Source organism: Alexandromys fortis, unplaced genomic scaffold, assembly GCF_014885135.2.
Source record: "Alexandromys fortis isolate MF-2015 unplaced genomic scaffold, M_Fortis_MF-2015_v1.1 scaffold_23, whole genome shotgun sequence".
NCBI lineage: Eukaryota > Metazoa > Chordata > Mammalia > Rodentia > Cricetidae > Alexandromys > Alexandromys fortis.
Genome location: NW_026067907.1, coordinates 45,570 through 71,770, shown reverse-complemented (window position 1 = coordinate 71,770; position 26,201 = coordinate 45,570). Strand labels below are relative to the sequence as shown.

General features: G+C 44.9%; 1 protein-coding gene across 1 annotated transcript in view; it reads right to left on the bottom strand.

Moving 5' to 3' along the window:
* Ppp1r14c (protein phosphatase 1 regulatory inhibitor subunit 14C) overlaps positions 1 to 25,882 on the bottom strand; it is a 93,644-nt gene extending 67,762 nt beyond the window's left edge. The window contains exon 1 of the mRNA XM_050135943.1: positions 25,214 to 25,882. Within this exon, the coding sequence (XP_049991900.1) occupies positions 25,214 to 25,516 (303 nt within the window). The 5' untranslated portion in view covers positions 25,517 to 25,882. The remainder of the gene's footprint in view (positions 1 to 25,213) is intronic.
* Positions 25,883 to 26,201: the final 319 nt, after the last annotated feature.

The window sequence follows — 26,201 nt, the reverse complement described above, 5'->3', positions numbered from 1 at the left end:
CAGGCAAGGGAACGGTTGTGTTGAATTGAAAGACAGCAGGAAGTGAGACAAGAAGTGGTTGCCAAGGAAGTCAGACACAAATTGCACATGGCATCCTGCCTCGTTTCATTTTTAGGAGCCAATTCCAGGCTGGAGAACTCTGGCAGGCTATGGGCACCCCTGGAGAAGGAGAATAAGAGCCTGCCAAGCTTGGGCCACCCAGACTGGCCAGCTGGGCTGGTTGCCCATATTGCCTGGGATCTACCTCACACTCCACAGCCTGACCTCACAGGGCCTACAGGGTCCCTCCTGTACACTCTAGTCTTAAGACCCTATTTCCCACAAAAGGGGTACTCAAGGGGGATGCCCTACAAAGGGAAAATAGGACCAAACCTTGGGAAGCCTGTGTTCTAAATGCTCTGGTGGAGTTTCAGATTTTTCTTTACTGAAGGTAACACATTTAAAGATCTTGTTACAGAGAGAGAATCTCGGAAATTTCTAATGGCCCACTATTACAGACAAATCTTGCCAACCAAGAAGTTCTCTGAAGCAAGATAGATATGTTGTGCCTGTGGTTCAAACTGCAGTTTCTACCTAGAGCTTACCATCCAGGTTTTAATTCAACTGATCTGGCCAAGAGAAAAAAACAGCAGCCCTAAGCATAGCATCAAGAGCCGTGTGTTAGGTTACCCAGTAACAGGGCTAGGGATGTGTTTGACCAGGGAAAAGTACACAAAACCAGAATCCTGGCAACTACTCGTACACACACACAGACATGTACACAGACACAAACACACAGACACATGCACACAACCACACAGACACATCCATAGACACAAATATACAGACCTTGCAGACATGAATAGACAGATACACACAGAGACACAGGCAGACAGACACACATGCACAGACAGAAAGACACAGATACACAGATACAGACACACACATGCACACACACACACACACACACACACACATCACAGAGTAGCCAAATCACTCCTAGAGAAATATCAAGGAATCCACATACTTGGGCATTTGCTTTTATCAAGCCTTTTTGTTACTGAAGTGATTTTTTAAAATTAAAACTACTAAACAGCCGTAAAAAGAAAGGATTTTATAGTCATTGTATCAGCAAACTGTCCTTCCCCACAATGCATTTAACATATCCAAATTTTATATTTTTAGTGAATGATTACTCCTTACAAAAAAAAAAAGGTTCATTCTGGGTTCACGTGTGACCTCTGTAGGCAAAGACCCCATCACCACAGAACCTAGCTCACAAGAGAAGCCCTTGTGTGTATCATCTTCTCTATGGTTCAGAGTTAGTTACTAAACCTCTCCCTTCCCGGGTTCCATTCTTTGAAACCAGACTAATAATAAAGTAGACTCCGTTCTCTGTAGGGTTACAATAATCTCAGATCTTGAGTGGATGCAGACACCATCTATCGTATGGAGCCCTGCACACAATTTTTCTGAGACCATTGTTGACTCCTTGTATGAGTGTACAAGCTTATAAAAAGTGTTGACATTTGAGGAAGCTGAGCAAAGGGTGCATGGGAGACGGTGCCATCTTTGTATATCTAAAATGTCTTTTAAAAACAAAGACTAAGACCCTCCAGGCCTTTTCCTCTGACTCAACAGATCGTGGATGGAAAGGGAGGCCAGAGCAAGCCCCGGCTTGGAACAGAAGTGATGAGCTGGTTGTGGGAACAGACAGCGCAGTGCGGAGAGGCTACGGAGATGGCCACGCAGCTGTGGAACCCAGCCATGTGACGAGCATGCGCAAATATGGCTTTTTAGGGACATGGACTGGCTGACTGCCAGCTCAGGTTTCCAGATTCACCTCTGCTGCCACTGGATGTCCCCCCATGCTGTCCACAGCTCAGCTCCTACTGTGGTAGCTGCCCACCAGGAGAGGTGCCAAGCACCATCCCAAACACTTTCATCTGCGGGTGAGAAGCTTCTATTTTAAGGAGCATAATAAGCATAAAGAATGAAAAAAAATGCATCAGCTCTCAGTAGTCTAAATGAAGAATAATCACACACCTCACAAGCAACTGACTGTAATTTTGACTCACCTCTGCTTTTCCCAGCATGTTTCCCATGCTACCATGGGGCCTCAAACAGCAAGCCAAATAAAGTCAAGGGTCCATGAGCAAGTGTACACCCACCCACACACACACCCACACACACACACACACACACACACACACACACACACACACACACACACACAGCATAAAAGAGCTTCATCCCAGTGTGAAAACACTTATACTGGGGGTTAAAGAGATCTTCCAGAAAGCTGCCTGCTCTAACTGAACTGAGAAAATCAAGTTGTTTCCTTCATATGGTCATTAGCTGTTTGAGCCGTTAGTCTTAAATGTAAAGCACTACTAATAAATACATGTATTTTGCTTATATATGTTATACATACACACATGTATACTATATAATGAATATACATAGTTGCCTATAACCTAGTTCTTCATGACAAAAAAAAAAAAAAAAACAAAACCAAAAACCTAATAAGCACTAGAAGTCATTCACTGACTACTTAATTACATGATTTTGAGGTCTTTGAAGTCATCCTCACTTTAATGAAACATGTCTTAGGCTAATTATAAAATCAGGAATGGGGTTGTTTATGTGAGACTAAAATTAGGGAAGATCAAGAGGAAGGGATTAAATTGCAACCCTGGTCTGAGCTCAAGAAGGTCCCCTGCATTTCAAGTGTGTGTGTCAATCACTGATTCTGGGCAGGATGTGAGAAATCTGAACCTTGCAGCCCTGGGAGAGTGTTTTACTGGGCTATAGATGGAATCAGTGTGTCAGTCAGAGAGGTTAGCAGCAGCAGTCTCAAGAAGCATCTCTTCTAGCTGTGGACTCCTGCGATTTTCTTAGAGGGTCATCGGGGTCAAGTAAAATAGCAAAGTGTTCCTCAGTCATGGGGTGTTTGGTGTGCAATGGTGTGCCTGTGCTGGCTTTACTAGTTCCGGACAGACAGCTGTATTTTTAGAAATATCACAATCCAACTACTAAACACAGTAGGCAGAGGATTTTCAGGTCAGTGAAACTATTCTGAATGGTGGTATAGCATTAGATGTTATATATTTATTGACGTCTACAGAAAGTACCACATAGACAATAAACAGCATAAATAATGCACTTTGGGTCAGTCGCCATGATTCCCATGATTCTTCAACCCAAGATGGATGTAGGCTAGAATCTTTCCCGGTAAGCCACCACCTCGTGTTGCTACACAGATTATTAGAAATGGGTTAATCAAGATGTGAGAATTAGCCAATAAGAGGCTAGAACTAATGGGCCAGGCAGGGTTTAAAAGAATACAATTTGTGTGTTGTTATTTCACGGCATAAGCTAGCCAGGTAGACGAGTGGCAGGAACACAACCCGCTGCTTTTTCTACACTCATATAAATAAGAGCAATGGCATAATTGGGCATAGCCACACATGTTTAGGGTCTCAGCATTTGGGAGTCAGAAGCAGGAGTTCAAGGTCATCTGCACCACATAAACAATTTGATCCCTGCCTTGGCTACATTGAGGTCTCCTCCACCCCATTAAAGTTAAACAAGATTCTTAACAGCAGCTATGGGACCAACTTTTCTTTTCTTGCCCTTAACAGAGAAAACCAAACTAATTGGCTAATGGTGTGTGTTCAACAACAGTTCAAAGATGCCAAGGTGAGCTCTCTTTTTGTTTTGTTTTTTTTTTTTGTTCATTGTTTCTTTTTTCTTCTGTTTATACACAGGAAATCTGAGAAACAACAAACGTTCTATACCAACAACAACAAGAGCAAAACACTAAAAAGCCATTAAACACATACAGTGAACTCCATTGTCACCCCATTGATACAAATTAAGGAGATCCCCCTAAATACACTGCAAAATTATATATTTTAAGAGAACAAAATATTTTATTAATAATTTCATATTGATTATATACTAACCATTAAATAAAATATTTTGGAAATCTGGGCCTACAAGATGATTCAGTGGATAAAAACAATTGCAACCAAGCCTAACAATTTTAACTAGATCCCTAACCCCACATGATGGGAAGAGAGAATCAATTCCTGAAAGTTGTTCTCTGACTTCCACATGCATGCCATGAGATGCACACATGTGTATATACTTACATGTGCACACATGTGCACAATAACTAAATATTAAATAACAATTACATTATATAAGCATGCACATGAATTAACTACATGAAAACAAAGTAAATATTAATTTTCAAGTTATCATATTTTCTGTGATCTATGAAGTTGAGGTTATAAGTCCATGGCATTTGTGTTCCCCAGACCACACCCAGCCTTGTAATGAAAGCCAGGGAAAGGGTGCTCACCCCAGGGAGTATGTAATCAGTATAGGGCTTTTCTTCCTGGGAACCACTGTTAAACATTTACCAGCAGCCCACTGGATAGAGGTAAAACTCAAAGACGTGGAAAACATAGAAGAGTGTTTTGTAGGGGTGGCACAGGAAGAGAGGAGGAGACACAGTAAAAGACGGAAGCAGCACAATGATGAGGAGAAGAGTCAGGAGTGAGGGGGGAATAACGAAAGGGAGGGGGAAAACACAAAAGCCCAAGGAGGAGGGAGAGAGAGGCAGGGAGACCTCTCCCAAAAGGAATGGTTTGGTTTATTGACTATTCTTAGGAAAATGTTCATTACATATATAGAGATGATTTGAAATAACTAAAACAAGCCCTTTTTCTGCAAGTCTCTAATGCATTCACTGCCCATGTGCTGGCTGTCTGTGATAGAGAACTTCAATATAATCAAGCTTCCTTAATGGTTTAGGTTTCCCATAAGCAAACGTCCTATTGCACTGCTCTGGGGCAACAACCTCCCAGCTCCTGGCACATGAAGGGAGCTCTCTTGTCTTGTATAAAATATGGTCCTAGTCTTCAAGGTTTTTTTGGATGCTGTCTTCCCATCTTGCCATCAGGCTGTCAGTCATCACTCCCCTAAACACACACACACACACACACAGCATTTACATGTAGCAGCCTTATTTACTACTTCCAAACCAAGATGCCAGAAGAATGAATTTGCTAGGATTATGTCTAAAATAAACAAGCTCAGCCTGACCACCAAGGCTATCTCCAGGAAGGAATGGACACAACAGTAGAATTTTGCTGGGTCCCTAAAGTCACTCTTGTTTTCTTTTAGGTTCTCCAAGAGCCCCAAATGGTTGATATTGTAGAATTCAGAGTTTCTAGGTAGGTGAGGCTTCATGAACTATATAAAATATTCAATGGAAAGGAACTAAAAAGGAAAGAAAATGGAGAAGTATTAATTAGGCAAGAATTGAAGTTCCATCATGTCAGACATGGTGAGCAAAAGCACTAGATGCCCTTGTCCCTTAGCAGGATAGTCCCTTTTCCTAAGGTAGACCCAGCTCCAAGGCTACCTCTCTTCTTGTCCACAAAGGATTTGAAGGAGCAGAGTGGCAATTAGTCACAGTCAGAGGAAGACAAGAAATGCTAATGGAGACCACCCCACCTTCCAACAGCCAGCACCTGGGAGCTGACCCAGTTCCCTTGCCCACTCTCTGACACTCTTCACTCTTGTGGCATCCTTTTGTATGCAGTGAAGATGTGTCTCTGCCAAGACACCTTCTTATCCATTTAATAAAGAGCTCAATGGTCACTAGTTAGGCAGGAGAGGATAGGTGAAACTTCTGGGAAGAGAGAGGAACCATGAAGAATCTGAGGTGAGCAGCATTCACTAGAGAGAGTGAGTGGAGGGAGTCGGGCTTACAGTATGGAGGAAAGGTAACAAGTCAACTGGCAGAACATAGATTAATATAAATGGCTTAATTTAGGTTATAAGAGCTAGTTATAAGAAACAAGCCTAGCCTAAGACAGAGCTTCATATTTATTAAGAAGTCTCCATGTCATTATTTGGGAGCTGGTGGTTCAAAGAAAGTCCAGCTACACTTCACTCTCATTATTCCAGAGAGGAAGGAGAAGACAGGCTTTTGGACATGAGTCCAGGACCTAGACCATTGGTTCTCAACTGCTGCCCTTTAATACCGTTCCTCGTGTTGTGGTGATCCCAACCATAAAATTATTTCTGTTGCTATTTTATAACTGTAATTTTGCTACTGTTATGAATCATAACATATTTTCTGATGGTGTTATGTGAGCCCTGTGTAAGGGTCAGTCAACTCCCAAAGGAGTCACCATCCACAGGTTAAGAACTACTGCCCTAGGGTAACTGAGACAGTTGCCAAAGGAGTGGTGTCCAGGTCTCTTTGACTCTGAGTGGGCAGGAGCAATAGCAGCATGGACCTCCTGCAATGCAGTCTGATGTAATAGCTCCGATGGGTGTTATCTGAGTCTATACCAACCTCCTACAAGCATATTTTCCTGCTACTGTGAACTGAGTCATTGGTCACAGCACAAAATTTTGAAAAGCATATTTTACTGGATTCACTGTGTGCAATACTGTGCATTAAAAATGTTCATTTCATGGAGTTTGTTTGTTTTCGAATGTGGTCTGATAGCAACATAAAAGCTAATTCTTTGGCTAACTGCATGTTTGCCCAGACTGTCACACACAGAATATAATTTAAATAGCTATGATACACAAAGCTATCCCAGAAATAAAATTTCCAAAATTACCTTCTCTGTGCTGAGCATTTCACTTGTAAAGAAAGAATCAACAAATGTTCTAAAAGTAAAAATAGAAATTCTGGAAAGAGCCCCGTTATTCAATTCCACTTTCTGCCTGGCACCAAATAGGGCAACAGGAAAGTCGGCTGACCTTCTCAAGGAATCTCGTGGGCAGGGTTGGTCAAAAGCCACATTTAGATTTCTTGTAAAAAAAAATATAACTGTTCTAGTTAACTCTCTGAAACAAATTTTTCATATGTTTGCTCTGAGCCTAAAACTTCGGGAAAAAGACTTGTATGTTAAGGGCAACATCAAACTCATTTGTCAACCAACTGCTATTTATGGACTACTTTGGGTAAGGGTCTTGGTACCATAGGGATGAAATATAGATAGCAAGATAGGAAGCCCCACCCAACATTAAAATTTACACACCAGACTCTCTCTCGGTGGTTCTCAAGTACTCTGGAGGTTGACTGACCCTTTCACAGAGGTTACCTAAGACCACCAGAAAACACAGATATTTACATTACAGTTCATAACAGTAACAAAATTACAATTATGTAATATTAAGGGAAATTTTATGGCTGGGGGTCACCACAGCATGAGGAACTGTATTAAAGGGTTGCAGAATTAGGAAGATTGAGAGTCACTGCTGTGTCTTGAGACACATAAGCAAAGCCCTCTGTTTGGGTCAGTTTGGGGATGCTATAACAGAACAGAATAAGCTAAAAATACTTAATAAAACAAATACTTATCATGTTCTAGGGGCTGGAAAATGCAAGATCAAGGTGCCAACAGATGCCTTGCCCAGCGAATACCAACTTCCGAATTCCTGTAGGCGTGCCTTTCTTTGGGTTCTCTTTGATCTCTGGTAGAGAACAGAGAGAAAGGAGCTCTCTCATGGCTTGTGAGGACACTCGTCCTCTTGATGGGAGTCCCATTATCATGACTCACAAGCACTGTCTCTCAATACCATCATGGGCGTGAGGATTGCTCACTAGCAGGGGAGGGGAAGAACAAGCATTCAGTCCTCCACACACACTGCATCATCCTCTGACATATGGCAACAACATTGGAAAAGCAGCATCTTTACAATGAACGGTGCTGGGTGAATAAATGTCCACAAAGGAGACATTCAATCTTAATCCACGTGTCGCACCATACACAAAACCAGTGCCCTGTGGACGACAGGTCTAAATGTAGAAAGCAAACCGCTAAGACGCAGAAGAGAGAGCATCCATGCCTTGAAACAAAGGATGTTCAAGGATGCAGAATGAATGAGCCAACTGAAGGGGTAATGGATGGAGTGAGAAATAGTAACACATAAAGCAGTGTAAAGGGCAACTCCAGGGTAGGAGGACACACTCACTGTGCTTATTTCTGACAACAGGGTCTGTTGTCTACAGATAAGTCCAGGATCCACTAGACAGACAACATGAATCCCCAAATGGGCTTTTGCTGTTTTTTTTTTTTTCTTTTTTTAAACAGAAACTTTATAATGAGCACTTTCAAAAACCAATCTATGGATGGGGCTGTCCTCCTAAGCACACTTGGAGGAGGTGGGAGGGTCAGGGCTCCCACGCACAAGTGGAGGGTCGTCTGCCTGCCTCTCTGTCTTTCCACACACACCAAACATCCGACAGTGTTTTAGGTGCCCATTCTGAAGATATGGAGTAACTGATTTGAATAAACAGGCTAGCTTATTTTTTTTGTAAATATTTACAATTGAATTTTTTATCTTCTTCAAAAAGAAAAGATGCCAAAACACAGCCCTACGGGGCCTCTTTGCTCCAGCCTTGAGTTATTCTAAGCATGATGTAGCTATGATTCCCAAGTCCCTCCACCATGCCTGCTGAATTAACTACCTTTGTAGCTGGATTCTGAAGCAGAACTCAGAGGGTCAGTGAGGTAATGAGGATTCTGACTTCACCAATGCTATTACTCCAGGGAAGGGTTACTTACACGGAATTTCTAATAGAAAGGCTGTGGTTGCTTAGCCCAATCTCTCTCTCTCTCTCTCTCTCTCTCTCTCTCTCTCTCTCTCTCTCTCATGCTCATTTACCCTTCCAACATACTATCCACATTTTGAAGACTCTCCCCGATGCCAGCCCCCAGCACCATACCCTTGAACCACCCCTCCTCCAGAATGTGACCCAAACAACCTTCTACTATTTGCAAAGTATCCAGGCTTTGATATTCTGTTCCAGTGTCAGCACAGCATGAAGCCATGCTCTTTCTTACCTCTGACTACATAGAGAGTAGGCTATGTAGGCCATCTACGTTTTCAAAATAACCTCCAGGTTCTTCCTATATAAAATAGCTATACACATTTATCACACAAAACATAAGCAAAATTAAAATTACCCCTCCAGATATTAAAAAGGACAGTTAATGTTTTTTATATGTTGCTCTGGATCTTTTCTAGACACGCATAAAACATACCCAAATCATTTATGATTTACATATGTAGATGTTTTGAGAAGGTAATTCCCTGAAGGAAACCAATGAGGATTTTCCCTTTTGATATACAGTTTATTACTCTATGTAACTGAACTCAGTATATTCTATAAAAATGTCAAAACAGAATAACACAAAAAGACTTCATAAGGCTCTGCTTCCTCATTGGTCAAATACATTTAAATACATTCTTTAACAAAACAGCATCAGGTGTGATGAAGACCAGTAGATGCTGCTAGCAGTGATTTCATTTATGCACTGGGCTTTTCTTTTTCTCTTTTTCTTTTTTATTATTTATTTATTTATTAAAGATTTCTGTCTCCTCCCCACCACCGCCTCCCATTTTCCTCCCCCAATCAACTCCCCCTCTCTCGTCAGCCTGAAGAGCAGCCAGGGTTCCCTGCCCTGTGGGGAGTCCAAGGACCTCATTTTTTTTCTCTTTTTCTTTTCTTGGGAAGGTTTGAATATTTATTTTGTTTTAGGGTAATCTCTGAGAAGACTAGAACATTTAAAGGGGAAGGCCAAGAAGAGGGATTTGTAGCTCCTCAAGAAGCTAAGGAGGATGGGGGTGGGTGGACCAGTCCATCTTAGAAGGCAAAGCTGCTACAAGGGTCACATAAAACTGTGGTGGTGACCAATGGAGCTTTGCAATAGAAAACTATGTCACACCAATAGCAAGAGGCCATATACTGAAGACTTTTCAGTCTCGGTGTTATAAAGTTGGGCCAGAAGGAGGCAGATATGACCTAGATAAAGGTCTGGGGAGGAAGGCTGGGTGCACACATAGCCCTTCTCCCTAAGCCTTGCACCCATGGTGTATAGATAGCAGTGTGGCAATGTCCCAGTGCAATGACTAATACGAGAGTTTCTGACTCACCACTCAGGGGATCTTAGATCTCTTCACCTCCCTTCCCAGTTTACAACATCTTATCAGCACAAAAGCTGTTCCTCACTTGTTAAGCTGTAGAGCGAAGCATTAACTGAACTTCAGGTCGGCTCACTCATCGGCCACAGCCCACCATTCATCTGTCTCCAAGTTTAACATGGGCATATTTCAGAGCACTGAAGTCTGACCAGGCACTGTTTTTAGAGTCTCGGGCAAGATAAGGTGATGGCTTGTCCAAAAGCGGACAGGTTTCATTCGCTAGACATCTGCCCATGTAAACTGGTTCTGAGATTGCTCAGTTCTTAGCCTCCTGAAGTCCGATGAAGACACGGATTATTCTAGCTGAACAAAAGGCGCTTGTCTACCAGAGACACTCCATGCTGTTCTTGGACTTGTGCTATTTGCAGGATGCTTTCATTGTAGCAAGCGTAGTCATGTTTTAGCACCAAATCAATGACTCATTTGCTTTTGACTTGTCAGGGAACTGCCCCACCCAGAGAAAACATAAGAATTCAGCCGACTAATTAGAATTGTAGAGTATTTGCTCATGGGAACTTGGCAGAAAAACCTTTCTCTCTCTCTCTCTCTCTCTCTCTCTCTCTCTCTCTCTCTCTCTCTGTGTGTGTGTGTGTGTGTGTGTGTGTGTGTGTGTGTGTGTGTGTGTGCGCGCGCACCAGTCCGAAGACTCTGCACCTTACTTTGCCTTAAACAGATGTAATTCCATTAATATGAGCAGAAATGAAGTGACAATTACACCCGTTACACACATGCATAAAATTTAAGAGAAGGAAATTAATAGATCATTGGCCACAGCTAAGGTCCTGAACAAAAGTATCCACTAATATCAGCAAGCAAGTTAAGGGATTTTCGCATTTTATTTAGAGAAACAATGTCTTTCTTTCTGTCCATCAAAGACAGTATCTTGTACTTTCAGGTATGAAGGGTAGAACACATGCTGTAACCTAGGGCTTACTCATAGTGAGTCTCCAGGGGGCTGACGATGTAGTTCGGTGGTAAAGCGCATGAGTAGCGCAGGAATGGCCTGGATTTGGTCACCGACACTGAAATCACAACCATAACAATAATAACGACTGAAGTGAGCTTCTAGCTTTAAACCACAAACTAGACTGGACCTATAGCCAATTTTGTCCAATTACGTAGACGGAAAGCATAGGATCTGTTGCTAGTTACTGGTGTGCAAACTGGCCATCAAAGAAATAATCCGTTTTCTCATTGTGGTGTTCAGAGCAAATGTATTCGGGTTTTTCCTAAAGAAATTGTTGAAGTGGTTCATCTAAGAAATGACAGACTCCCATCCGTAGTTCAACCAAGACAAAGCCCTTTGGACAATGGATCAGACATATAGCACCACTTGCCTGGTGGAGGGGTCAGACACGCTAGCATTCATGGCCGTATCAGGGGCATGAGAGTGAGGCCGAGGCCCACAGTCGCCGGGGCCACGCTTGCCCTTTGCTTCCCCTTTCCTTGGCCCGATTAAGCGTGTGCATGCCATGAAGGTTCTTTGAGCTTTGTTGTCTCATCTTAGAAACTTGTATTCTAGCGTTCTGGTAGGGGCTGGGTGATATTATCTGATGATAATTCAGGATACCATCATTATACAAAGTAAGCACACAGTACATAAAAGTAACAAATCCTGCTTCCCACAGCCTTCCATAACTGCCTTAGTCAGGGTTTCTATTGCTGTGAAGAGGCAACATGGCCAGGGCAATTCTGATAAAGGAAAACATTCAATTAGGACTGCCTAACAGACTCAGAGGTTTACTCCATTACTGGCGTGGCCGGAAACACGGCGACATGCTGACAGACACGGTGCTGGAAAGGTTACCAAGAGTTCTATACCAGGATGACAGGCAGCAGGAAGAGAGAGAGAGAGAGAGAGAGAGAGAGAGAGAGAGAGAGAGAGAGAGAGAGAGAGAGAGAGAGACTGGGCCTGGCTTCAGTACCTAAAACCCCAAAGTCCATCCCCAGTGACACACTTCCTCCAACAAGGCTACACCTACCACAACAAGGTTACACTTCCTAATAGTGCCGCTCCATAGAGACCAAGCATCCAATATATGAGCCTATGGGGGCCATTTTTTCCCAAGTCCATCACAATAACCACAATAAAGTCTTAATTTCTTTGTGCCATCCTGTCATATTAATTCTAAAAATAACTATAAAATTCCCCAGCACAATTCTTGTACATTTTACCTTTTGAATTTTTATTGCTCAAGTTTTTTTGTGATTTTTCTTTCTCTGAAACTCATTTTTAAATCTTAACTCAAACTTCCCTCAAGTTAAAACAAATGCCATCATTACTGCACTGTGAACTGACAAGGTAAAAGACAATAATACAGGGAAGACCACTGCTGACGGCCAGTATTGTAAGCTATATGCCTACAATGTTTAAGTCAAATATGTCGCTTTTCTTAAAGGTCAACCCAATTAAATGCAAAAAAATGTAATAAGAGTGATGCTAAATGTCTATACTGTCAGACTTCAATTTTAACTCAAAAGCTGATAATTGAGAAATTTTTTTTGGAGAAAGAAATATCATTTTAAAACAATTTTCAATGGGTCTAGCAAGATAAACCAGTAAGCAAAATGCTTGCCACGCAAGCATAAGGTCCCAAGTTTGATCCCGAGAACCCTTGTAAACAGCTGGATGTGGTGGGGGTATATTGTAATCCCCACACTGGGGAGGAGAAAAGGGTGATTCCCTGGGGCTCAGTGGCTAGCTGGCCTCCCTAACAGGTGAGTTTCAGGCCACTGAGAAACCTTGTCTCAAAAGACAAAGTGGACAGCACCTAAGACACTGTGCATAAAACTGACCTTTACATGTGCCTATAACTCACTCTTTCTGTGTGTCTGTCTCTCACTGTCTGTCCCTGTCTTTCTGTTGCTCTCTGTCACACACACACACACACACACACACACACACACACACACTCATCCTCACATCCTCACTGAGACACGGTGCCCAGGGCAGGACAGCTTTGCTCCCACTCTAACTGGAGGCTGCATCAGAGGACTGGCTGTTTGGTGAGCTACTCTATCAGAGTCTCTGGCTCTCATTTCTCTGCTTTAGAAATCGCCACTCCGTAATAAACTTCATTTTCTGAGGTGCACATCAAGCTTTCTAGAAAAAAAATCTCTAAAGTTCAGAGCTGCAAAAAACACAGGTCTCCCTCATTTTGTTTTTCTGTTTATTGTGTTTTCACGTGAGGAAAGAAAACTTGAAAATAAAACCCAGTGGCAAAAATTATTTCCCAAGGGTATAGGCTGATAAACCACAGCCTGCCTAGAAGAGAGTTCAGGCATCCAGGGCCCTTCCCACTGCATCATGGGAAAGTGAGCAAGCCTGATTTGATGTCAGAGATGCCAGGGAGATTTCCACAGCCTACGAGGAACACATCCTGCCCTGGTGTGCTGCACTCATCCACAGTCACGTGACAGCTCACTTTCTCTTCCCTGAGACCCGACATTTCCCACAAAAGTAAAAGGTAATTAAATCAGTTCAGGTTATTTGCATCATAACTTCAATGAGCTTGTCATATCCTCCCTGGAAAACTGACTGGGGCTGAAGGAAGAGGTTACGAACAGACATGATGATCTGAATAAATGTATTAACAAATTCATTGACACACAGGGAACAGACATAGGTTTTGGTGTCATATGCTACCAACCATCCAGAACTTTTTCCTTCTTCTATAATGGCTTCTTGACAACCTCACCTTTGCCCTTATATGTCTGAGAAGGATGATGTCTTCTCATTCTCTCTGCGGTGGGTGGCTCGAGCACATGGTCCCAGGATGGTGGCACTATTTTGGAAGGTTTCAGCACTTTTAGGAGGGGGAGCCTCATGGGAGGAAGTGAGTCTCTCAAGAGTGGGCTTTGAGGTTATATAGGCTCCACTTCCTGTCCATCCTCTGCTTCCTGTCCAAAGATGTAAGATTTTCTAGCTGCATACTCCTGACACCAATGGTGTCACCTACTGCAATCTCTTCCTCTCCACGATGGACTGTTTTCCCTAAACTGTAAGCCTCCCTTCCTTAAGTTGCTGTTTCTTGGCTATTTGGTCACAGGAACAAGAAAAGTAATAAATCCACCCCTCCCCTTTGACCTATGTAGTCATCTCCTGAATGAATGAATTGGTAAATGGAAGAAGGAAGCAAAGACAGAGGGAAGGAGGTAGGGAGGAAGGGAGGAAGGGAGGGAGGAAGGGAGGGAGGGAGGAAGAAGGGAGGGCAGGAGGGAGGGAAGGAAAGAAGGATGCAGGGAGGGAGAAAGGGAGGGACAGAGTGAAGTAGGAAGGGAGGGAGGGAGGGAAGAAGGGAGGAAAGGAGGGAGGAAGGAAAAAAGGGAGGAGGGGAGAGAAGGAGGGAGGAAGGGAGGGAGGGAGGAAGGAATCATGTGCCCTCCACAGTTCATTCCATATTTGCCATAAAGGAGTTCTATAGAAAAGAAAAGCCAGGTTTCTTCACCCCCCCCCCTTCCATCATGAAAACAATACTTTGAGATTAGAATACGCTTTTGTCTCACTGGAACAGGTTTCCAAAAGTATCAGTGCTGAATAAGAAAACTGTGGTGGGAGTTTATTGGCCTGGACTTTTCAGGGGAGTCAGAAACCGGGGCCTTCATTCTGAGCTTGGTGGAGCCCATCGCTCTGAGTCTGCCTTGCAGATGTCAGGCGCTTACCCCATCAGAGCAGCATCCAACCGTTAGTGTTCCGATGCAATAGGACAGTGTCCTCATGAACACCAAGAGCTCCAAATGACAGAGGAGGCCATGCTGACCTGTGGTTGCCTCCTCCGAAGGCTTTTATCACCCCCTCCCCGCCCCCGTGAATCTGTGCTTTATTCGGGGCAAATTCCTTCAGCTCCCAGGCTCAAAGGAACACACAGTTATAATTTGCAGTCAAGCAAAACGAGCCTTGACTTCAAGTCAACAATGAAAGAGCAGGCTTCAAGGCAGGCACAGCAACATGATATCAATGGAGTTAATTTAGGGTATGCAACTAAGCTGAGAAATGCCGCTGCTGCTCTGAAGGGTCAATTTCGACCTGTCTCACCCCACTGTCGGATATGGGACATTTGGGGGCCAAGTCTGACTGCTACAGCCCAAGGCCACGGACTAGGACTAGACAGCGGCCATTCACCTCTCCCGCTGTCGGAAGCCAGAAATCTAAGTGAGTGTTAGAATGACAGCTTCCCACTGAGAGACCTATTCTAAGACAAGGCAATGAGGCACTAGTAAACTAGATGAAGGGGGGGGGGAGAGAGAGAGAGAGAGAGAGAGAGAGAGAGAGAGAGAGAGAGAGAGCTCTGTTCTCTTCATCCCTCTATAGGAGCACTAAGACCACCAAAGGGGCTGTACTCTCATGATCTTATGGAGCACAGTCATCTCGCTAAAGCCCCATGTCCAAATACTATCATTTTAGAAATAAACATTTCTAATTAGGAATTAGTATCAAAGAAACATGGTTACGCCATAGCAGGGACACCTAGGAGCAGCCAGGAGGGTGAATCATTGGAGCTACAGACAGTATAAGAGTCCACCCTTACAAAGCTGTGGCAAGGCAGGGGATAGGATAGTAGAGAGGGCTGCCTAGAAAGGCCTAGCATAGTAGAGAGGGCTGCCTAGAAAGGCCTAGGATAGTAGAGAGGGCTGCCTAGAAAGGCCTAGGATAGGATAGTAGAGAGGGCTGTCTATAACGGCCAGGATAGTAGAGAGGGCTGCTTAGAAAAACCTAGGATAGTAGAGAGGGCTGCTTAGAAAGGCCTAGGATAGTAGAGAAGGCTGCCTAGAAAGGCCTGTCAGCCAGCCTCCTGGGAAGATGGGATAGAGTGGCTTCCTGGAGGAGAAACTGCCTGTGTCTATTTGAAACAAGGCAAAAGCAACATGTAACATGAAGGAAGTGGGGACGTATGGTTGTGGCCAACAGACTCCCTGATGACCTGTATGGAGAGCCCGAAAAGAGCAGCCTGGTGTGAAGCAGGAAGTGAACAACTCCACAGACAACTCCAGAGAAGCGAACAGGATAGAACTCTGAGACCTGGGTTGCTCCATCCTAAGAGGCCAGGGGAGAGAGGGATACAAATTTTCTATTCAGATTCTAGAAAACAACCAAGCTTCTGGAGCTGGCTTTTCCAAAGCATTAAGACACAGAGGCAGAGGGCTGGAGGCAAAGGTGAAGGAAACCATGTCACCACCAGGACCATGGCCTGTGGCCTGTGACCAGGGCCTGTGGTTCAAGCACTCTGAACCTTGGCCTCTTCAGTTCCTCTTTAGCGATGGGAAATCAGTAAGAACTTCGTGCATTCATATGTCAGGAGCAATGGCAGCATCCTGGCTAAGTGACTTAGGAATGAGTATGGCCCTGAACAAGGACAAATGACATCTCTGATCTCAGTTTCTTCACTGTGAAAGGAAGAAGGAAGACTACATTCCTCCCACCCCCCCACACACATACACAATCCATAGATGTATGGAGAGAACTGAGAAATGAAATTGAGATATGGATTAATGGCAGAAGCCGTAGTAACAGAAGCAGCTGTGGTCAGGGGTGCTGATGGCTGCAGGAGTACTGGTCCTTTAAAGGCAGTGAGTGGCCCTTGCTGTAAAGCAAGCGACAAATGAAAAGGTACCAGACTTCAATGGTAGCTGGGAGAAGTCAGGAAAACTAGACACAACCAATCTGAGCAACAAGCACCAACAAGACTTCGGGACTACTGGGTGTGCCGGGCTAGGGAGATGCCAGCGATAAGGATGCCACATATTTTCCTGGGATGACTATGAATACCCAGAGGGAACTGAGGAAGAAGAGCAAATTTGTAGAAGAACATAAGCAACGCCCTCACAGACAGCTGGCCATGAGCCTCCCTTGAGGCATCTAGGGAAGATGTCCATTTCAAAGTGCCTTGCAGATGCCTGGAATCCAGGCTAAAAAAGACAGATTTAGATGTTGTCAACAGACGGCCGTCAACTGGAGGCGCTGGTAGGGAGAGTTACATCACCCAGAAAGACTACGCACAAATGAAAGAGGCAGAAAAGGAGGTGAGCGGGGGGGGGGGGGGGGGGGGGGGGGGGGGGGGGGGGGGGGGGGGGGGGGGGGGGGCTGGAGATGGGCCCTGAGAGGTGTCATCGTGGAGGCAGACACTGTACAGACTCAGAAAGGATCTGGGAATGGGAACTCAATGAGAGTGAGAGGATGAATCTCCGGGGGGGGGGGGGCAGCGCTGGCTTAAGATGCTCAGGGACAAGGGAGAACTTCAAAAGGAACAGACAGGCTGCCTATACTGTTAGAGGTCAAATCAAAGTCAATAGTAAGCAAAGCCACTTGACTAAGACAGAAGGCGGTCCTTAAACCAGTGGTGGTGGGATCTGACATCATTTTTTTTCTGTGGCTGAAAGAAGTATGTCTCGTGGGTAGAGAAAGACCTGGGGGGAAAAATAGAAAGGAAAAGGAAAAGATAGGATGGTACCCAGGGTACATGGCAGAAAATGAGAAGCACTGGTTTGGGTAGAAAAACAAAATGGCGGTAGCTACTTTAAACAGAGGAGAAAGATTTCAATTTACAGGCTAGTGAGATCGAAAGTGTGGATAGAAAAACAGGCTCTGTCGACACAGACACAGAGGGAACACAGTCAGTGGAGAGGTGCGCCTGGAGCAGCCTCCTGGGACACCAGCTAAGAAGACACCAGTGCAGAAAGGAGGAGATAACAAGAGCCTTAAAAGTCTGCCAAAGCTTGAAATACCCAAGTGCAGGAAATGAGAGACAGTGGCGAGGGGCGGGGGGGATAAAATGAAGCCATGCGGAGAAAGCACAGAAAATAAAATTCAAAACAATGTAGCACTCACTTCCCTCACTCCACGGCTAGGCCAGGTTGTGTGCAGACTGAGACAAGGATAGAAAACATCAGAAGCAAACACACATCATCGATGGGCCTGGCAGAGTAGCATGGCAGGGTCACCTGAGAGCAGTCTGGAGACCCATGAAAGGTTGGCTTTTCTAATGCATTCCCTCAGTTGAAATGTACACAGCCATTATCCATCACTGCCTCCTTGATATAGCTGTCTGGAGCCACGAAGTTGGCATATATTTAACAATGCTAACATACCAACAGTAAGGATCCAAAATAAGATAAGAGTTACAGTAACAAAATAGATGGACTTTTCTCTCTTTACTGCATCTACAATAAACATTGCTAGCTAGTTCTAATCCTAAAACACCATGACTCTCTGTCTTAGTTAGGGTTCCTATTGCTGTGATGAAACACCATGACCAAAAGCAAGTTGGAGAGCAAAGGGTTTATTTGGCTTATACTTCTACATTGCTGTTCATCAGTCACTGAAGGAAGTCAGGACAGGAACTCAAACAGGGCAGGATCCCCGAGACAGGAGCTGATACAGAAGCCAGGGAGGGGTGCTGCTTACTGGCTTGCTCCCCATGGCTTGCTTGGTCTGCGTTCTTCTAGAACCCAGGACCATCAGCCTAGGGATGGCACCATGAATCATGGGCTGGTGGTTGGGACCTCCCCACATTGATCACTAATTGAGAAAATGCTTTACAGCTGGATTTCATGGAAGAATTTATTCAACTGAGGCTCCTTTCTCTCTGATGGCTCTAGTTTGTGTCAAATTGACACACAACCAGCAAGTAGACTTTCTTAGCACTTTCTGGTTAGTCCATTTTCCTTCATCCAAACTAATCCTTAAAAGTTCAGGAACCGTGCCCTACTAGAGACAAGCACAATGAAAAGTAACGTGGCTCTTGTTTTCAAATAGTTAAATCCACTGAATTATGTAAGATCAGGAAGACCCTAGAACGTATTTGCTTATGTTCAACTGAAACAACACTTCTATCTACAGTGGATGCAGATATGCTTCCCCGAAGCTTAACATTTGATTGACACCAGCACCTTGTTTCCTGACTCCTAGTCCACTTTCTCCATGTCACAAAGAGTCACCAAGGGTTAGTGGCCAGTTAGAAAGCCAACAAAAACAACAAAGACATGCCAACTATTATACTATCCTTGATGTTTTGTCAGCTAGGTGAAGCATGAATAATAAAAACTCAAGAGAGAGAGAGAGAAGTTGGGGTTCAACCTGAAGTTCAGGAAAACAAAAGAGCCAGTCATTGGCTCTTACCTATACCTCAGTCTGAATTGCTGATCCTGCCTCCAAGAATCTCAGAATGAGCCTGAGCCTGAGAGCTGTCTACTCCCATTTTTATAATCACGTCTAGGGCTGAGATTAAAGGCATGCACCACTGGGATTAAAGACCAGCACCACCCGATTTCTATGCAACTAGTGTGGCTACTGGGATTAAAGGTGTGTGTTACCACTGCCTGGTCTGTAAGACTGGCCAGTGGGGTTGTTTTTCTCTCTGATCTCCAGGCAGGCCTCCAACAAGTATGATCCCTACAACACAGAGGGGCGAAAAAGGAGACTCAAGAGATCAAAGGAATTGTCTAATCTCATACACCATTGCTAAATGAGGGACACCAGTAAAAACACAAGTTAATCCAGCTATAGAGTACAAGTTCCTAACCTCAGATCCCCCTATTTGTCATACCTCTAAAGGGAGGTGTGATTATTACTTTGCCCTCTACTGCAACAAAATATTTGACTAAAAACAACTTTGGGCTTACTCTGGCTCACGGTTTGAGGAGGCACAGTCCACTGTGGTGGGAATGCAGAGTGATGAAGTGACTGGTCTCACTGCTGCTGAGTTAGAGAGTAGAGAAAGGTGAATGCTGGCATTCCCATCACCTTCTGCTTTTTATTCAGCCCAGGACCCTAGATGTCCAGGTTCACATTGAGTCTTCCCACCATCTGTTAAATCTCTCTGGAAACAACCTCACAAGACACTCCAGTGAGTTTGCCTCCTATAGGAGGCTAAGTGTGTCTTTCTTTTCTTACATTGGGAATTCAGAATTCTTTTATCCATAGTGTTGGTTTTTTGTTTTGCTGTTGTTATTTTGTTTTTCTCTGCTTGCTTTTTTTTTTGTCTATTTAATTTATTCTTTTGTACTAAGGGCCTGAAGGTCTTTGTGCTTACAGACATGCACTAGGGGAACCTGGAATGTTACACACAGAGTTGTTCCTTCAAGGGAGGGAATGAAAAGTCTGTTTTCCACATGGAAGGCTGGAGTGGACGAGCTTTCTAGCCCGATGACCTGTGACCCGTGCGATATATGTATGGCTGGAGCTAGCACCATAGCCTCCTCCAGACACTTAACATAAATTTATTTTTCCCAGTAAATTGCAAACCCATTTTTTTTCTCAGTTGATATCCAGAACCTGTCTTTATGGACTTTGCAAAGAGGTTCAATGTAGCCATGTCTGATCTGTGTTTTAGCTTACTTTGTTCCTCAAGAAGACCTATGTATACTTTGTTGTGTGCAGGACATTAAGTTATTCATCACCAGAATAATTTTTGACAAATTGATCTATGATTAAATATGCCTAAAATAAACCACTTGTGGTCAGACTCTCAGAATCTGAACGAGCATCAACTATTGAGTCACGCTGAACCGACTGCCTTCCTGCCTCCCTCAGCTCATCTCTCCACTACCTGTGAAAGTTACAGAGATCTCCACACCTTAGTACTACTCTCTGTAGGTTGCATTTATGGTGATTAAAAACATAATAAAGTTTTAAAGTCCATTCCTAAATACCCGAGAAGCGGGAATTCAGCACATGTCCCACAGTCTGAGTTCTAGGCAGCAACTTTATCTCCCAGCTGCGATGCCAAAGCTGCAGCAAGGCAGGCTAACTCGATGCTGGCGAGCAGAGAGGTGTACTCAAAACAAGGACTTAATGCAGAAAATGAGAGGTCTCTTCTGAACATGAGACTGAACCCACTGAGAGACCTGTGCCCTGTAGGCCACACGGGGCCATAAGACATGATCTGCACAAATACAGAAAGGTCACAGTGAAACATGGTAATCTGTACAATTGGCACACCTATGTGAATAATGATGTTTTTTAATTTTTTAAAAATAATAGGATGGAGCCGGGCGGTGGTGGCGCATGCCTTTAATCCCAGCACTCATGAGGCAGAAGCAGGAGAATCTCTGTGAGTTCGAGGCCAGCCTGGTCTAGAAGAGCTAGTTCCTGGACAGGAACCAAAAGCTACAGAGAAACCCTGTCTCGAAAATACAAATAAATAAATAAAATAGGATGGGACCAGCAAGATTACTCAGTGGGTAAAAGTGCTGTGGTTCAAATCTGACTGCCTGGATTCAATATCCAATTCCCAGGACCTGTGGTAGAAGCAGAAAACTGACTCCTGCGAGTTGTCCACTGACCCTTCATATGGGTGCCATGCCATATGTGCATCTGTTCTCTCTGTCTCTCTGTCTCTCTGTCTCTCTCTCTTTCTCTCTCTCTCTCTCTCACACACACACACACACACACACACAGAAGAATAACAAATTAAGAAAAAAACAATAGTATGATTTTGTAGTATGGTCTTGGAACACTAATAATCATAGGTCCATAAGTCAATTAAAAAAGTAAAGATTTGGAGTTTGAAGAGTTGGCTCCCTTGCTCAGCAAGCAGGAAGACCTGATTTCAGATGCCTAGCACCCAGGTGAAAAACTGGGTGTGGCTCCACATGCCTGAAACACCAATGTTGGAGGGGCCAATAAGTCAGAAGACCGCCTTCAAAAAGCAAAAAGACCTCAAATGTGGAGGATGAGCCAGCATTGGAGAATGTTCATGGCTAAGGTATGCTGCCATCCCAATGGTTTGCACTTAGCAACAGATTTTAATTTCCAAAGCAAACCAAATTGCAAAATTAGAAATGCAGACGTTACCTTGAGGCTGGGAAAGCTTGGAAGAAAATGACAGGATTTACCCTGTAAACCGTCTTGCAACACTTGTCAGGGCAGACATTATGCCAGATTTCAAGTCTCTTTAAAAAAAAAAACAGTTTGGAAGATAGCAAGAATGCCTTAAAACAGAAATCCTTACATATGGATGCAGATTTAACCTAGCAGTTCTGTTACAATCAGATTCCTAATTCAAAATCTCACTGTGTAAGCTTTCTCACAAGATAAAAAAAGAGCTGTAAGCACATAACCCATCACTACAGGATTTAATGACCATGTTTATCTATGAACACAAGTCTCTTGGACTGGGTGAGAAGGGGCCTAGTCCTGAACTCCACTCCTCCCATGCCAAGTGGGCCTCGAATAATTTTAGCTTATGCTCCAATTGACCAGAATTCCTTCATCTATTGTCAAGAAGCTTTTGGAGCAAGAACAAGCTCCACCTAGATGGGCATGAGCCAGAGGCATGGGCACAGGAAGAAAAGAAGATGTGTACAAATCCCAGACACGGACTGAAGAGATGGCTGAGTTGGTAGAGGCACACACCATCGGGCCTGAGCCCCCAGAGCCCACGTGTTGGAAGGAAAGCCTAGCAGTACATGTGGCCAAATGCCCTCCACCAGCCAGGACTGTCCGGGGGGGGGGGGGACCAAAAGAGAAGGTACCTGGGCCTTGGGAAGATTTTTCTCAATTCTATTCCAACTCAGAGCTCTGGGGCATGTGAGAACTCAACATTCCACACTTAGTCTTGCAATTAATTCATTACAAGGATGCAGTATTCTGTAAATGGGTAGAACACATTTACAGTCACACCTATTAGCTTAAATACATAATGTTTCCAGTATTGAGACATCGAGACATGACCTCTGTGAGTCATTTGTTTTGTACAGCTCCAGCTGGGCCCATAGTTACATGGTGGTCACACTGCCCCTCTCCCAAGACACTCTCACCTATGTGAGCCTGTTCAAGCCTCTTAGCCTTCCCTAAGTTGGTTTCCTTATTTGTCAAGACAATGACAGCAAGAGCCCTCTCATCTTAGGAGTGCCGTGACCAGGAAATGAACTGGTGCATGTCAAGTGGCTAAAACAGCTCCTAGGACCAAACAAGGGCTCTCTACACCTCCACTCCACTAATCACCAAACAAAGTTGCCAGCCTCCTGGAAATTCTATGTAAAAATCTCGGCCAGGCCTATGTGTTGCTTCTTCCCCTTTGCTTTCTAACTTCAAATGTTTTGTTTTATGGTTTGCGAAGGAAAATTGTTTCCCACCCTCAAAAGGACAACTCGTCTAACTGCCGATATGTCTGGTACAAGTCCTTCTAAAATTAAATATGCGTTCTTTACTGCCCAGCTCAGCAGATAACTCAGGCCTCTTGCTGGTATGAAGCTCGAAGTCTAGCCAACTGGCTTGCTGTGCCATTAAGCATTTGAAAGACATGACCATTTCCAATTTTAAATATTAAAGTAATACTTCCTAGTCTTCATATTCATAAGGTTCAAAGCTACAAGTCAGGGTTCTCATCATGAAGCCACGGAAGCTGTGAGAAACTCCCACTCAAAGCAGAGCCCCTCAGTGGAGAAATAGATGGGAAGAGGTCCACCATAGTTGTGTAGTACCCCACATGTTTCTTTATTAGTTAGCGGGGTCCCCATCATTACAGTACCCTCTAACTGCTCACACTCTCTGATTGACTTCTGTCCCTCCAGCCTCCAACGACTGACAGAGTTGAAGGGAAATACGGACACACTGAAACGTGTGCAGAAAAATCTTACAGAATTTCACACTCAGTCTAGTTGTTTGTTATGGTTGAAGGCCTAAAAGCTCCAAAGGAAAGAGTCAAGGTCATATTTACCCCTTTGAAATACTGGTCTAAACTACACATTCAATGCAGTGAACATTCGAACTTACACCACCAGCAATTACTCTGAAGAATTTGCAGAATGTATTATTTGTTGGGCTAAGCAGGTAGAACGCTTCTCCTTCCCCAGGGTATCTCTAATGAAGCATTGCTAAACTCACAACAGTTCCTCTAGTAACTCAAGTCTTCTCCAAACCTAACAAAGGATACAAAACTCAACAGGAAATAAAGGAAAATTAATTGTATTCTACAGAGGCCTGACTGAACACATCCATTCACCCAGCAAGAATTCCATCTCAATCAAACACATTGTTTCTCTAAAGAGTTTCACCAACTCCCTATTTTAAAAACCCACGATCTTGTCCAATTTTGCCAATTTTTCCTTAAGCAACTAAATGGGCTTTCGTGAAAGCTAGACCAGAAAGATAATTTTTACAAGCTTATTGTTTATACAGTCAAACTTCATTATATTGCAATCATTCATCGGTAGCCCGCATGGAGAATGCTGTTGCCTTGTGCAATATGAGTGCTAAAGAAAATATGTGTTCACAATAGGCCATAAGATATGTGAAAACAGGATGGCCACACGGTAAATGATGGTAAAGCCAGCGAAGCTCATCTGGCTTTCATTTTTGCCCAAGAGCCTACCAGTTACAAGAACGCAAATCTAGCTTTAACTTGGAAACCACATTCTTAATTATTAATCTCCTCCACGCTTGTCTTCATTCCTTCCAAACTCCACTAGGCTAACCGAAGTAGAACACTTCACTGAGAACCCCTGTTGCTAAATGACTCTCGGGAAATCATTTGGCCTTGGTCATTTTTCTCCCTACATCAAATGTATGTGTCAGACCTGTGCATGACCTCACACCCTGAACTGTGGGAAACCGGAGGCTGTTGGGAAGAGCTTGGCTACCCTGAGCACACAGCTTGGGAAAGCAAAGTAGCCGCAGCAAAGCTCAACCTGAGCAGCTTGGGGAAGAGCCTTGAGGACTCACGAGCAGGGGAGGTGGGAGGCTGAAAAAGAGAGAGAGAGCGTTGGATTCACAGTTGTGAGCTACAAGGGGACTCTGAGACCCCCAGAACCTCTCCTCTCCATATGCTTCTTAAGGTTCTTTCTCTTCATTCCCACAGAAATCCGAGCTACCCCGGATCAGGGCACTCACTAAAGGCTTTCCTTTCCCCAGTCTCTACTAGGGTGCAGTCAAGGCGAGACACTCTGAGTGCCACTGGGTGTAGTTAGGGCTGTGCAGACCAGCTCTGAAAACTCGGAGGAAAACCCTGGGCTTCTCGAGACCCAACCCTCTTCCCACGCCATCAAGGGAGCCCGCAGCTCTCCGGTACTAGGCTGCTGGACCCAAGTAGAGGAGTCCCAAGTGCTGCGCCCCAGCACCCAGGAGAGAGAGATCGCGCAGTGACCCGCTCTGGGGTTTGGTCCCCAAGAACCAGAGCAACGCACACGCGGGAGTCAGAGCCACTTAAAATTCCCGGGAGGGCACAGAGGGGCGAAAGAGAACCCAACCCTCCAGCCAGTGCCCAAGTACCTCGCAGCCATACAGCTGACCCAGCTGCTCCACGATCCATTCCTCCAGCACCAACCGTTTCCGAAGCTCCTTACGGTCGTATTTCACTGTCACTTTTCCCTGCTGGTGACGTCGTTGTTGCTGTTGCACCTGCCCGGCAGCGGCCACTGTGGCCACTGGCGCCGAATCTTCCCTTGAGGAGCCCGAGCCGCTGCTGGATCCCGGGCTGCCGCCTGTGCTACCACGGGGACTCTGGAAGAAGACGCGCGCACCGCCGCCACCGGCACCGCCGGCCGCCTCGCCACCGCCAGTCACCACCGACATGTCCCCGAGTGCCGGAGCCCGAGAGTGGCCCGGAGAAGGGGCGGGCGAGCGCCCCGCGCCGCTACCACCGCGGCCCCCGCAGCCGCATACGAGGGCCCGCACCTGCTCCGCGAGTCTGGCCGCTGGATCCTGGCGGAGGGAGGAGGGAGGAGGGCGGGCAATGAGGGCGGGACCGCAGCCTTAAAGACGCCTCCAAGGACCCTGGTGCTGTAGCCCCAGAGACCGCCCCCGGTTTGAGAGTCGTATGAGGTGGAGAATCTGTCCCTGGGGAACCGGCCGGTGTTGGGTTGTGTAGTCCAGAGAGGAGACTGGCGTGGATTGTCTGGATGGCAGGGGAGAGGCGGTCTTGCACACGGGTGTCTCTTGCTCTGCTGTGCTTCTTTCGCAGTCCTGGGGAGCACGAAATCTGTGGACTCCCACAATCTGGGTCAGTTCTTTCCCACAAGGTAAAAGGTCATGGGAAATCGAGCTGCGAGGTCCTCTCGCCCGAGGGTCTTCCAGGATGACAGGGAATGTCTCCTTCCCTCTCCTTTGGCTGGCCCCACCCGGTTGTTCCAAACACACATTCCTATTCACGCCATGACCACCACGGATGCCACTTCCTCTGTCGGATTGGTAAGAAAATTGACGAGGCGATGTTTGTGCAATCAGGCAATCACCACGGTTGAGAAATTATTCCCAGACC